The 15182-nt window shown below is 48.8% G+C and overlaps 1 protein-coding gene across 3 annotated transcripts in view; it reads left to right on the forward strand.

Annotated features, from left to right (window-relative positions):
* Positions 1-5828: 5828 nt before the first annotated feature.
* The window catches only part of Dot1l (DOT1 like histone lysine methyltransferase), a 51281-nt gene continuing 41927 nt past the window's right edge, over positions 5829-15182 (forward strand). For all 3 annotated transcript variants that reach the window (XM_004654911.3, XM_045134892.1, XM_045134890.1), the window contains exon 1: positions 5829-5946. In XM_004654911.3, the coding sequence (XP_004654968.1) occupies positions 5866-5946 (81 nt within the window). In that variant the 5' untranslated portion in view covers positions 5829-5865. The remainder of the gene's footprint in view (positions 5947-15182) is intronic.

A 15182-nucleotide genomic window follows, 5' to 3' on the forward strand; every position in this document is an offset into this window, starting at 1 on the left:
TGGCAGTGCCTAAGCTCTGCCACTATAGTGCCAGTGCCATCTGGTCCCAAATCTCAGCCTCCCCACCTGTCCCTTGTGTCCTGCTGTACCAATCATGTCCCAAGGGATACCACAGATGGAAAGGAGACACTATCATCCCTTAGTTACCAGTGAGTTTGTGGCTAGCATGGGACTACAGGCTGAGTCACCACTTCCCTGGTGACTAAGGGATGAGGATGTCTTTTTAATGTGGGTTTTGCACATTAAGTTCAGGTCCTCATGCTTGTGAGGCAAGCACTTTTACAGAATGAGTTGTCTCCTTAGCCCTCTTGTTCTATTTTTATTTTAGAAACAGGTTCTCCCTGCACAGCCCAGGCTGGCGTGGAACTCTCCATCCTTCTCCTCCTTCTCAGGCTCCGAGTGCTTGGAGTGTTAAGTGTGAGTCACCATGTGCAGTTGGCACAGAGACCCTGAGAGAGTAAACCCTGGGCTCCTCAGCTATTACTCAGGGTTCCAGAAATAGAGCTCAGAGGCCACAGATATAGAGAGGGCCTATTTTAGGAAAATGACTCATGCCTTTGTGTGGGCAGCAAGCCCAAAATTAGCAGCCTGGAGACGCAACGGAAGAGTCAGGGCTGCAGCTCAAGTGCAAAGATGGTGTGGGGGTAGACTTCCCTCTTCGAAGGGATTGTGTTTGTGTTTATTCTCTTATGTCTTTCCACTGATGGACTGAGGCTGTTAAGAAAATGAAAAGCTGGGAGGTTTCACAAGGCTGTTAATGGTTGCTAGGGGGAGGGAGGTCATGTTCTCCAGTGGTGTAGCCACTGCCAAGTTGCCCACATCTTGTAAATAACCCTACCCGTAATCAAGCAAGCAACTCCAAATAAACTCAGTGAGTCAAAAACAAAACTGATGGAGAGTGGAGTTTCAAAGGGGAAAGTGGGAGAAGGGAGGGAATTACCAGGGGATATTGTTTACAATTATGGAAGTTGTCAATAAAAAATAAAAATTGAAAACAAAACAAACAAAACAAAACAAAAACCTGATCAACTTTGAGGTGGGTTTAGTTAGGATTTGAGCAGGAATGAGAGGAAGACAAGGTAATCCATGGGTGGGGATGAGTGTGATCAAAATACATTGTCTTCATGTATAACATCTCATCAATGAGATAAAATAAGGAGAAAAAAATGGTGAAACTGCAGCTGGGCATGAAGGCCCTGCCTGTCTTTCCAGAACCCAGGAGGCTGAGACTATATATAGTGATATCGTATCTCTAAAACTCAAGGCTGGGTATATGACACAGGAGGGAGAGTGTATACTTAGAATCCTTAGTGAGGGACTAGAAACATGGTCAGAGGCAGAGCTCCTGCCAAAAACTCAGCCCTTACCGTGGGTCCTAGGCTGTCACTCTACCAGTGACCACACCCCCAGCCCTCACTGTGGAGTCTAAGCTGTTACTCTACCACTGACCACGCCCCCAGGCCCTCACTGGGGTATTTAGGCAATTCTTCCACTGAGCCATGCCCCAACCCTCTATTCACTTTTCATTTTGAGACATAGTTTCACTTAGTTGTGTGGGTGGCATTGATTCAGTCAGTAACCCAGACTGGATTCTAACTTGGGACTCTTCTGTTTCAGCATCTTGCCTGCTGAGTTTGGGCCACCATGGCCAGACCAGCAAAAGCAGTTTATTTATTTATGTTTTCTAGGTAGCGTCTCACTCTAGCACAGGCTGAACTGGCACTCACATTAGCCCGAGACTGGCCTCCAATTCGCAGTGAACCTTTGACCTATACCTCCAGAGTGCTAAGATTAAAAGCATGTGTCACCACATTGGCAAAACAATTTCTGAGTCCTATACCCATAGCTCTTTAGTTAATTTTTTTTTGAGAAAGGGTCACAGTGATACAGAATTTTCTTTCTTGGTTCCTCTACCAATGCACCAATATATGACAATGCACCAGCAAATTTGGGGTATCTCTGGATTCTTCTCATGAATTCAAAAAAATTGAAACTCATAGAGATCCTCCTACTTCTGCCTAAGGTGTGCAACACCAGGCTCTGCTTTTTTCCTTTTCTTTCTCTTTTATTTATTTATTTATTTTTTTGCAAGTTAAGAGAGAGAAAGAATGGGCACTCCAGGGCCTCTAGCCGCTACAAATAAATTCCAGATGCATGCACCACTCTGCATCTAGCTTTACATGGATACTGGGGAACTGAACCCGGGTTAGGCTTTGTAGGCAAGTGCCTTAACCACTGAGCCCCCAGGCTTGCTTTTTAATCTAGTACTCAGGAGGCTGAGGAGGATCACCATGTGTTCCAGATCAGTCTGAGACTATAGAGTGAATTCCAGGTCAGCCTGGACTAGAGCAATAACCTGTCTTGAAAAAAGTAATAAATCCATAAATAAAATGATAAAGGAGATGACTGAGCTGGGCATGGTGGCTCATACCTCTCATTCCAGCACTTGGGAGACTGAGGTAGGAGGATCACATACATGTTAGAAGCCATCCTGGGCTACAAAGTAATGAGGCAGCTTAGGGTGACTGGGTCCCTGACAGTAAAAGCAGAGAGTGTGCTTAAGACTGCCCTTGAAGTCTTCACTTTGCTGGAAGGCAGGGAAGGATCTGGCTTCTGCTTATCTTACTTTTTTTTAAAATTTTTTTTGTTTATTTTTATTTACTTGAGAGTGACAGAGAGAGAAAGAGTGAGAGAGAGAATGGGCCCGCCAGGGCTTCCAGCCACTGCAAATGAACTCCAGATGCATGCAACCCCTGGTGCATCTGGCTAACGTGGGTCCTGGGGAATCAAGCTTCGAACTAGGGTACTTAGGCTTCACAGGTGAGCGCTTAACCGCTAAGCCATCTCTCCAGCCCTATCTCTTTCTTAAAGAAGTTCCTAGATGGCTGGGCTGGAGAGATGGGTTAGTAGTTATAGCGCTGGCCTGGGACGCCAAGGTTCTATTCTCCAGTACCCATGTAAAGACAGATGCACAAGGTGGTGCATGCATCTGGAGTTTGTAGTGGCTAAAGGCTCTCTGCTTCCTCTTTCTTGCTCTCTCTCAAGTAAATAAATAAAATATCTGGCCAGGCTTGGTGGCACACACCTTTAGTTCAGCACTCGGGAGGCAGAGGTAGGAGGATTGAGTTCAAGGCCACCCTGAGAGTACATAATGAATTCCAGATCAGCTTGGGCCAGAGCAAGACCCTACGTGTGTGTGTGGGGGGGGGGGCGCACACCAACAAGTATATATAGGGCAGTTAATGAGAATGACCTGAGAATCCCAGGTCAGCAAAACCCTACCTTGGAAAACCAAAAAAAGTTCCCTAGATCTGTTTTTTTCATAAACAACCAGAGTCCCTCCTTGGGAAGGAGTTCACTATTAGGTCAAGATGGGCTTCCCCAAAATGGAGTCACTAAAGACATACCAGAGAGTGTTCACATTCCACATTCTTCAAGGAACCACCCACCATTATCCCTTTTCTTGCTTAACAATGCCCCCAGGTCTAGGTTTCCTCCCCCCTTATCTCCCAGGCCACCTGGTTACTGGTTTGGTGTCACACCCTGGCTATTTTAGATCTCCCCTAAAGCAACTTTTTTTTTTTTTACTTCCCCCTTCCTTAACTTCCCCCAACTGATATAACCCACTAATCTGTAATCCCAAATTGACTGACTCTTGAAGGTCAGTCCTGACAGTTCATCTCCCCGCCACCAGTCCCCATAAAAACTTCCATCTGCCTCAGAGTGGTTTTTGGTCACTCCTGAACCTTACATTCCCCTCTACCTCCCAAGTGCTGGGATTAAAGGTGTGTACCACTCCACCTGTCCTAAAATATTAAAAATTTATATATATGTATATACAGGCAGCACTCAGGAGGCACAGGTAGGAGGACTGCCATGAGTTCAAGGCCATCCTGAGACTACATAGTGAATTCCAGGTCAGTTGGGCTAGACTGAGACCCTACCTCAAAAAACAAAAAGCCAAAAATAACAACAAAATATATATATGTATATATAGGGTGGTTAATGTGCTTGCCTGTGAAGCCTAAGGACCCATTAGGAGGTGAAGGCAGGATCAGATTTAAACCTTAATTTTAGGAAAGGGGAGCTTCTTCCCAAAAAGACTCAGGTTGTTTATGGAAAAACAGATTAGGCAAGAGATAAGGAGAGGCCAAATTCTTCTCAAAATGGAGACTTCAAGGGCAGCCCCAAAGACATTTCTGCTGTTTACTTTCAGGGCCCAGTCACCTTGCCTGACTCAACTGGGCTTTTCTAGGAAGGTAGCTTACTCTAGGTCCCTCTCTGCCTCCCAAGCACTGGGATTATAGCAGGTCACCATGCCCACTGGCATTTTCCTGGGTAATGGGGATCCAAATTCAAGTCCTCACACTTGGAACTGCATACTCTTTATTTACTGAGCCATCTCCCCAGCCTCTGAGTGTAAGTGCTCTTTTTTTTTTCCCCCCTGAGGCAACCTTGTTTCACTTTAACCCTAATTTGTAATTCGTTCTGTAGCCCAGGCTGACCTCAAAGTCAAGGTGACCCTCCTGCCTCAGCCTTCCAAGAGCTGGAGTTTATGAGAAAGAGAACAAGGCAGAGAGAGAGAGAGAGAGAGAGAGAGAGGAAAGAGAGGGAGAGAAATGGGTGTGCTAGGATCTCCAGCCACTGCAAATGAACTCCAGAGCTTACACTACCTTGGGCATTGTTCTTTGGCTTTGCAGACAAGTGCCTCAACTACTAGGCCACCTCTCCGGCCCCCAGGTTCATTTTTTGAACTGTGGATCCTCATTTAAACAAAGAGTGAAGTGGCCCAGACCACCTATCTCAGCTGCAAAACAATATATGAATAGACATTTCCCTGAAAGGGCCCAAATTAATTATTGCTCCAGAGGTGAGGCAGAATGCCCTGCAGCAAAAAAGTTCCAAGGACCCCACTGTCCCCAGAAGTCCCACTACTATAAGAGAAGGTGCTCTCCTGCTGTCCCTGAATAGTTTGTCCCTACTGTTGAGTTAACCCTTTCCTTTTAATTTACCACTACTCCAAGCCATGGATTTGTTTCTTGTTTAAGTAGGATCTCGCTGTAGCCCAGGTTGGTCTTGAGCTCACAGTGATCCGCCTAGCTCAGCCTCCCTAAAACCAGGATTAATGTTGTGTGCCATGACACCTGGCTGCTTTTTTTGTGTTTGTTTGTTTGTTTTTCAAGGTAGGGCTTCATTCTAGTCTAGGATGACATGGAATTCACGCTGTAATCTCAGGGTGACCTCGAACTCATGGCGATCCTCCTACCTCTGCCTCCCGAGTGCAGGGATTAAAGGCGTGGGACACAACGCCCGTCATCATTTTTCTTTTTCCACTGTGGAGGTGGGATTGCAACCAGGAACTCACATAGCTTCTGTCATCCCCAGGGTTTCCCCGGGTCCCCACTTCCGGCCTACTGGGGCGAAAGGAGGGCATCCGAGGACGTGCGTGCGCAGATTGCGTGTGTACGTGCGTGGATCCGCGGGAGTCGGGCGAGCCTACGTGGGCGGGGTCGTGCAGGGGTGGCACCCGCGCCGCGGCGGGCGGGGCTGCGTCCGTGCACCGCCTCTCAGCTCTCGGCCTCCCCCGCGCGCGCGCGAACAGTGGTTCCGCCCGATCCCCGGCTCATTGTGCTCGCCTCACGCCGGGCCAAGATGGCGGCCGCGCTGAAGGCCGCGGGCCCGTGAGCTACAAAGAGGGAGCCGGGGCCTCCCGGGAGCGCGGCGGCGGCCGAGGCGCGGGCCGGACGGTCTCGCTCGTCTCCCGTCCCGGCGTCCGCTCCCCTGGTTGTCCGCCCCGCCCCGCCGACGGCGCCGCCCTTCCCCCAACCGCCCGCCTAGCATGCTGCGGCGGCCGCGCGCGCCGACATGGGCGAGAAGCTGGAGCTGAGGCTCAAGTCGCCCGTGGGCGCCGAGCCCGCCGTCTACCCGTGGCCGCTGCCGGTCTACGTGAGTGTCGCCGTGGGGCTCCGGTGGCGTGGGGGACACGGGTGGCCCCGGCTCCGCGGGTGACCTCCGGCCGTTCGTGGCCCGCGCCCGCGGCTGCCGTTGCTCGCGGCGTCCCGGCGGGTGGACGGACGCGACCCCGACCTGGCGCCGGCGCTGTCACCCGCGTAAGGGCCTCAAGGCCTCCCCGCCCACGCTGGCTGGGAATTGCGGGCTTCGTGCGGTAGCGACTAGTGGGCAGGGTTGGGGGACCCTGGGAAGTTGTGCCTCGGTGTCACTCGTGACCGTGGGCATGGCTCCGTGGAGGGACCCAGGGAAGTTGTGTTTCAGAGCGTCCCCTCATGACCGTGGGCATGGCTCCGTGGAGGGACCCAGGGAAGTTGTGTTTCAGAGTGTCCCCTCATGACCGTGGGCATGGCTCCATGGAGGGACCCTGGAAAGTGGAGGTTGTGTCTCAGGGTGTCTTCTCATGAACATGGGCATGGCTCCATGGGGAGATCCTGGGAAGTTGTCCCCTCCTGTTGGTGGATATGTCTGGAAATACTCTGGAAGTTGTGGAGGTTTTCCTTTCATGGCCCCCCCCCTCCCCCCCCCCCGTTGGTGGACATGGTTGGAAGGATCCTGGTGAAGTCTGGGCGGTTGTCTCCTCATGTTGAACATCAGGGCTGGAGGGACCCTGGGAGCCAGGGAATTTCTTTTTTTGTCCCATCTCATATCCTCATGTTTGAGGACATGGCTAGAGAGACTTGGAGATATCTTGAAGTTGTCCCTGAAGTTGGTGGGCATGGCTCCATGTACGGACCCGGGGAAGTTGGAGAGGTCATCCCTCATGTTGGTGGCCAGGTTAGAGGGATGCTAGGAAATCAGGATACTGTCCCCCATCCTGTTGACCTTTGGAAAATGACAGGGGCAGTAGCAAGCAATATACAGAGTTCTCCAAGTGTGTGTGGGGTCCTGGGAGGTCAGCATTGTGGTTAGTGGTGACCCTATGTGTGTTTGAGTAGAGTCAAAGCAGGCAGCATTGGTAAGTGTTGCCGTCAGTGGGGACCCGCCTGTAGGGGTCTTGTGGAGTGTCCAAGCACCCTCAGACTCCCATGCTTCTTGGCCTGTCCTGTCAGTTTATAGGAATGTGGTGCCAGCAAGGTGGCTGGCTGGTATGCAGCTGCTTTTCCTGTTGGGCAGCTCTGAGTGAGTCCTTGGGAACACCTATCACTTCTACCTGCACCCTCACCAGGCCCTAGACTTTTTTTCTCCTGTGGTCTTTATGTCTTCCCGTTCCTGTTGGCACAGAGCAGCCTGTGAGCCTGGACCACTGTGTTGGGTCTCATAACCACCATCATGGTTGATGTACAGCATGCATCCAGACACCCCCAGGCTCCCTAGTACTGCCCCCCCACCACCACTCTGTGTTAGGCCAGCAATCTTTTTCTAGAAAATCAGATGAATGAATCAGCAGTGAGTAGTCCTTTGGTTCTGTCACCTTCACTGGGCATAATGCATCCAAGGCTCAGTCCTTTGTTTGAAGTTTCACAGTGGCTTCTGGTTTTCATGTTTGCTGAGGGTGTCCTGTGGGTCACAGTTTGTAGCTCACCAGATCCCTGAGCCTTTTTAGTTGTTTTTTCTTTCTTTTTTTTTCTTTTTGGTCTTTCGAGGTTGGGTCTCTCACTCACTAGCACAGGCTGACCTGGAATTCACTGTGTAGTCTCAGGGTGGCCTTGAACTCATGGCTATTCTCCTGCCTGTGCCTCCCCAGTGCTGGGATTAAAGGCGTGTGCTACCACGCCTGGCTTTATTTATTTTTTAAATGGTGTGCTGGTACACATCTGTCATCCCACTGAGCTACATAAGACCCTGTCTCAAGAAAACAGATGAAGGCTGGGAGATAGCTGAGTGGTTAAGGGACTCACTATGCAAGCGTGAGAACTAGAGTTCGACTCTCCAGAGCCCACATAAAGCCTAGACACAAGTAGCTCATATGTCTGTAATCCCAGCGTGCCAGACAATGAGAAGCAGGAGAACCCTAGAGACCCTGTCTCACATGGTGGAAGAGGAGAGAGGATACCCGTGATCCCCACATTGCACTGTAGCATGCACCCCTTCCCCCAAAAGTTAGGCAGTCCCTAGCCACCTGGTGTCATGACCTGGTGGAATGGTGCTGTTTGTTTCTGTTCTGCTCTGCTCCCCTGGGACTAAGGTGAAAGTTCACCCAGTTACAGTGGCCCAGTCCTGTTCTGAATTAGGCCTTTAGTTGAGCCTGGCAGAAACTGGCTTTCTAGTAGCAGGTGGGAATCCCCCCCAACCCCCCACAGTGCCTTTTTCCTTGCTGGCCATGACCTCATTGACAGGGGTGGTCTTGCTCCCCAGGCACTGCCCCCAAGTCTGCAAACTTCCCAGCTACAGTAGGTACACTGCTACCCAGTAGGTAAGGGCATGGAAATTCCCTGGGAGCTTGAGTTTGGCCAGCAGCTCCCCACAGCTCCGCAGTCACCTACTCTACTCTAGCCCATCATTTTCCTTAGGAGACCAGGTCCAGTGCCTCATGAGACCTTGCCTTCCCCTGGGCATGCACACATGCCATCCCAGCACTCTAGAGATGAAGGCAGGAGGACCCAGTATTCAAGGCCAGCCTGGGTTCCAGGAGACCCTGTCTCAAATGCCTCTCCTCTAATCTCAGCACTCAGGAGTCAGTGGTAGGAGGATCACTGTAAGTTCAAGACCACCTTGAGACTACATAGTGAATTCCAGGTTAGCCTGAGCTAGAGTGAGACCCTATCTCAAAAATATGTAAACAAACAGAAAAGTCAGATTCCCCAGTGACCCCATTATCTCACCTTGATGGGCTGAGAAAAGACCCAATTCCAGAAGCTTCTTGCCCAGAGGGTCGGATCCCTGGGAGCCACATAGGTGACATGCCTGTATTCTGCTAGCTTTCATTCAGGGATCCTCTTGCCTCCTTTCAGTGTTGGATGACAGGTGGGTGCCATTATTCCTATCTTCACAAAACATTTGGAAAACACTTCTAGAATACCTGTGAAGACTTGTACAGATGGTTATGAACTGAGCACACAGCAAGTCACTGCTACATGGGTAGGGTCAGCGTGTGGCCCTGGGGTAGGTATGGTGGTGTCTTAGAAGGGGCCTCTGTAAAAAGTGAAGTACAGTCATTGCTGTCCACACTCAGGTTTGTGTAGCTAACAGATAGCGGGAAGAAGGCACCACCGTTAGGGTTTTGGGACCTTTCATCACATTATCAGCAGTGGATGCACGCTGGCTTTCCAATGCAGAATTGCCCCTTTGGCAGGAAGGGTACAAGCTCCCCCCCACCCCTTCGGTTTTTCTAGGTAGAGTCTGACTGTAGCTCAGGCTGACCTGGAACTCACAATGTAGTTTCAGGGTGGCCTCAAACTCTGATTTTCATACCTCTGCTTCCTGAGTGCTGGGATTAAAGGCATGCGCCACCATGCCCAGCCCAAACTCCATTTTTTGCTGATCTGGACCTCACTCTATCTCCAGGCTGGCCTCACACACACATTTTCCCTCTGACCTTAGCTTCCCATGTACTGGAATTAAAGGTGTTTGCCATTATGCCCAGCTTATTTTTTGTTTCCTGCCTGGCAGGCAGCTTGGAGAACAGACCTGAGGAGGGCCAGTGTGGCCTTCTTGGTGACTCAGTTGGCTGTGGGAGGTGGCGAGTCAGCCTCCTCCAGCTGAGTACCCTCTGATGAGTGTGTGTGTGGGAGCCCTGTGGGCAGTCGGGTGAGTCGTGGTGGGAGCAGAGTGAGCCATCCCAAGCATGATTCAGAGGTATTTTCTGCTGCTGACCTCTGCATGAGTGTCCCAATTAATCTGAATTCACAAGGGCTAGTGGGCAGGAGGAGATTAACCTTTAGTTTGCCTGTATAGGCAGAAGACCTGCTCTCTGTGAAAGGAGTGGGTGACACCTGGTGGGTCAATGTTAGCACTGAAGTGCTCAGCCTCCTGAGTGCTGGTATTAAAGGTGCATGCCACCATCCATGCCTGGCTCCAAGTTAGAGGTGTTTTTTTTTTTTTTTTTAAATTTAGGGGCTGAGGAGATGGTTTACTGGTTAAAAACACTTGCTTGCAAAGCTTCCTGGCCCAAATTGACAAAGTGGTGTATGTGTCTGGAGTTTGTTTGCAAGGGCAAGAAGCCCTGGTACACCTATACTCCCTCTCTTTCAACCTCTCTTTTTCTCTCTCTCTCTTCTTTTTTTCCCCCTCTTTTTGGTTTTTCAAAGTAGGGTCTTGCTGTAGCCCAGGCTGACATGGAATTCACTATGTAGTCTCAGGCTGGCCTTAAACTCACAATGATCCTACCTCTGCCTGCCAAGTGCTTGGGATTAAAGGCGTGTGTCACCATACCCAGTTTGGTTTTTCAAGGTATGGTTTCTTTATTCCATGCTGACCTGGAATTCACTATGTAGTCTCAGGGTGCCCTTGAACTCATGGTGATCCACCTACCTCTGCCTCTCAAGTGCCATCATTAAAGACATGTGCTACCCTGCAAAGGACACAGTGAAAAAAGCAAAGAGGCAACCTACAGAATGGGAAAAAATCTTCGCCAGCTATATATCTGATAGAGGATTAATATCTAGGATATACAAAGAACTCAAAAAGTTAAATAATAAGGAATCAAACAAGCCAATCAAAAAATGGGCTATGGAGCTAAATAGAGCAGTCTCAAAGGAAGAAATATGAATGGCATATAAGCATCTAAAAAAATGTTCTACATCACTAGTCATCAGGGAAATGCAGATTAAAACTACATTGAGATTCCATCTCACTCCCGTCAGATTGGCCACCATCATGAAAACAAATGATCATAAATGTTGGTGGGGATGTGGAAAAAGAGGAACCCTTCTATACTGCTGGTGGGGAATGCAATCTGGTCCAGCCATTGTGGAAATCAGTGTGGCGGTTCCTAAAACAGCTAAAGATTGATCTACCATATGACCCAGCTATAGCACTCCTAGGCATATATCCAAAGGAATCATCTCATTTCCTTAGAAGTATGTGCTCAACCATGTTTATTGCTGCTCAATTTATAAGAGCTGGGAAATGGAACCAGCCTAGATGTCCCTCAACTAATGAGTGGATAATGAAGATGTGGCACATTTATACAATGGAGTTCTACTCAGCAGTAAAGAAAAATGAAGTTATGAAATTTGCAGAAAAATGGATGGACCTGGAAAGGATTATACTAAGTGAGGTAACCCAGGCCCAGAAAGCCAAGCGCCATATGTTCTCTCTCATATGTGGATCCTAGCTACAGATGATTGGGCTTCTGCATGAGAAGGAAAATACTTAGTAGCAGAGGCCAGTAAGTTAAAAAGGAGACATAAAGGGAAGAGCAGGAAGGGAGGAGGGTACTTAATAGGTTGATATTGTATATATGTAAGTACAATGATTGAGATGGGAAGGTAATATGATGGAGAATGGAATTTCAAAGGGGAAAGTGTGTGTGGGGGGAGGGAGGGAATTTCCATGGGATATTTTTTTATAATCATGGAAAATGCTAATAAAAATTAAAAAAAAAACATGTGCTACCTTTCCCGGCATAATCAATTTAAGCTGGGCATGGTGGTACATACCTTTAATCCCAGCACTTAGGAGGCTGAGGTAGGAGGATCTTCGTGAGTTCGAGGCCAACCTGAGACTACATAATGAATTCCAGGTTAGCCTGGGCTAGAGTGAGATCCTACCATGAAAAAACCAAGCAAATTTTTATTTGAGAGAGAGGAAGGGACAGACAGAGTAAGTATGGTATACCAGGGCTTCCTGCCTCTACACACGAACTCCAGATGCATGTGCTACTTTGTACATCTGGCTTTTCTTGGGTACTGGGGAATTGAGCCCAGGCCATCAGGCTTTGCAAGCCAACACCTTTAACCGTTGAGCCATTTCTCCAACCCCTAAGTAGGGTTTTGTTTTTTTGTTTTTTTTTTTTTTTGGTTTTTCAAGGTAGGATCTTGCTCTAGCCCAAGCTGAAGTGGAATTAGTCTCAGGCTGGCTTTGAACTCACAGTGATCCTTCTGCTTCAGCCTCCTAAATGCTGGGATTAAAGATGTGTGCCACCACGCTATGCTCCCTAAGTAGATTTTTAAATACCATTTATTTATTTATTTATTTGAGAGAGTGAGAAAGAGGCAGATAAAGAATGAATGGACATGTGCCAGGGCTTCTGCAAATGAACTTCAGTTGCATGTGCTACTGGCTTTACATGGGTACTGGGGAATCGGACTAGGGCCCTTAGGCTTTGCAGGCAAGCACTTTAGCCACTGAGCCATTTCCCAATCTCTTTCTTGCAAAAAATAAAAAAGTTTAAAATTATTTATTTGTATGTATGTGTATGAGTGTGTCAGGGTCTCTTGCCATTGAAAATGACACCAGATGTATGCACTGCTGGGTGGTTGGAGAATTGAACTCTGGCCCTCAGACTTTTCAAACAGGCACCTTGGTGCACAGGAAACATCAATCAGTCTGTTCTGCCTCTCTGGAAAAGGTAGCCAGTAGTTCTCTTAGGGGATACGTGATATCTGGGGACCTTTGTGGTGTCATGACTGGGGAGAGGGCAGATCAGTGATGCTGCTAGACACACCTGTTTGGCACTGCCTGCCCCCATACAGAGTGCACTGTACCTTGGGTGTCAGTGCTGTGGAGGCCAAGAAAGATGCCTTGGGCTGTTGTTTGTAATTCAGAGGTACAAGTAGCTGCCTTGTATTGTGATTTGAGATTGTTGTCCTGGTTTTTGGAGCAACCCCATAGGCACCACCAGGTAGCACTTGGTCAAAAACTTGGCTAGTTCTGTGTGCTGATTCCTGCCTGAGCAGGAGCCATTTGCTAGGTGTGTTGTGGCCCCTGATTCAAACATGGGACAGTTGTGCAGTGAGAGTGTTGGAGCTGTGGGGCTGAAGTATGAGCACATTTGTGTTCTGCCATCAGGTTTAACCTGCAGGCATGAAGGGCAAGTTAGTGACCACAGGGCCATCCTGTTGGTCCTGATGATCTGTGCAGGGGTGTATGGTCTCTTACAGCAGGAGACTGGGAGTGGGAGTCCCAGCCAGTGCAGTGTGAGCAAGGGGTGGTAGGTTGGGTAGAGTCAGGATCTGGCAGCAGTCAGCTGGCTGGCCTCCCTTCCCTCTCAATCTCTCTCTGCCTTCCTTTCTTTTTCCTTCCCTTCTTATTTACCTTTCTCAAATAGCTTCGACTTGAACTAGGCTGTAGTGAGCACCTACCTAGCATGTGGAAGGGCCTGACTTTATCTCCCGCACCACAAAACCCACCACTACCACCAGAAAGTTTTCTTGAGATAAAAGTCACATACTGTTTGATTTCAGAACATTCATCTTCCCAAAGAAAGTCCTGATTCAATGACTTAATAACCTCTTCCCTCACCAGCACACATGAACGTACTTCCTGTCTCTAGATTATCTGTTCTGGACATATCCTGTCATAGTGTCCCCCACTATGTAGCCTTTTTAATTTTTTTGTTCATTTTTATTTATTTGAGAGTAACAGAGAAAGAGGTAGAGAGAGAGAGAGAGAGAGAGAGAGAGAGAGAAAATGGGCGCACCAGGGCTGCCAGCCACTGCAAACAAACTCCAGACACGTGCACCCCCCTTGTGCATCTGGCTAACGTGGGTCCTGGTAAACCGAGCCTCAAACCGGGGTCCTTAGGTTTCACAGGCAAGCGCTTAACCACTAAGCCATCTCTCCAGCCCAAATTTTGTTTTTGAGGTAGGTTCTCACTGTATAGCCCAGGCTGACCTGGAATTCACTGTGTAGTTTCAGGGTGGCCTCAAACTCACAATGATTCTCTTAACTTCTGCCTCCTGAGTGCTGGCATTAAAGGTGTACATCACAAACAAACAAACAAACAAAATGCCAAGCATGGTGGCACACACCTTTAATCCCAGCACTCAGGAAGCAGAGGTAGGAGCACTGTGAGTTAGAGGCCACCCTGAGACTACATAGTGAATTCCAGGTCAGCCTGGGCTACAGTGAGAACCTACCTCGAAAAACCAAAATAAGTAAAAATATAATAAAAGGTGTGCATCATACAAGGTGGTACATGCACCTAGAATTCATTTGCAGTGGCTACAGTCCCTGGCACACCCATTCTCTAATTCTTTCTTAACTGCCTCTTTCTCTCTCTCAAATAAAAGTGATGAAATATATGTGTGTGTGTGTGTGTGTGTGTGTGTGTGTGTGTGTGTATTTTGTTGTTGTTTTTCAAGGTAGGGTCTCACATGAGCCCAGGCTGACCGGGAATTGACTATATATCTTAGGCTGGCCTTGAACTCACAGCAGTCCTCCACCTTGGCCTCTGGGATTAAAGGCATACACCACCAAACCCAGCCTGTATGGCTTTTTTGTGCCTGGTTCTCTCACTGAGCATAATGTCCCCCCGCCCAGGTTCCTCCATGCTGGGTGTATGTGTCAGAGCCTAGCTCCTGTTTATGATGGGTGATGTTTGCATGTGGGTGGGACCAGATCATGGGTCTCAGGACCCTGCTGAGGCATTTGTTGTTCATCCTGGGATGGGATGACATGAAGTAAACTGGGGGAACACTTAAGTTATTAAGGACAAGCATGTGGCTTAGGTAGGAAGTGGGTAGGAGTTGTGGATGCCCCCTTGTATGCCCAGGTGTTACAGAACTCAGGGTGGAGTATGCTACTGCCTGGTGTGAGAACCTTGGGCAGTGTGAACCTGTGTTTTGATCTTGCCTTTCTTTGCTCACACCTGCAGGGTGGAGTGGCTGGCAGTAAGGAAGTGCTCTGGTGGTGAGCCTGGGGTCACTGTGTCATATGTGTCACTTTGATAGTAGCAACAGTTCCTTCCTGAAGACCTTAGAGACCAACCTGCCCAGCTTTCTGCCCCTGTCTCTCTAGCTACTCCATATCCAACTCCTTCCTGAGGAAGGTCACTACCAGTAAGCAGGGCATCTGGTATGTGCTGTGCTGTAAACTAGCTACCTGGAGCTGGGCCAGGTCCCAGGGCCCTGCGTAGACTTTGAGTCCAGGGTCAAGTTAAAAATGTGCTCTTGACCTGGCGTGTGGTGGTGCACGCCTTTAATCCCAGCACTAGGGAGGCAGAGGTAGGAGCATTGCTGTGAGTTCGAGACTACCCTGATTTGAGACTGCATAGTGAATTCCAGGTCAGCCTGGGCTAGAGTAAGACCCTACTTGGAAAAAAAAAAATAGATTGCACTCTTAGCTGG

Source organism: Jaculus jaculus, chromosome 15 (assembly GCF_020740685.1).
Source record: "Jaculus jaculus isolate mJacJac1 chromosome 15, mJacJac1.mat.Y.cur, whole genome shotgun sequence".
Lineage (NCBI taxonomy): Eukaryota > Metazoa > Chordata > Mammalia > Rodentia > Dipodidae > Jaculus > Jaculus jaculus.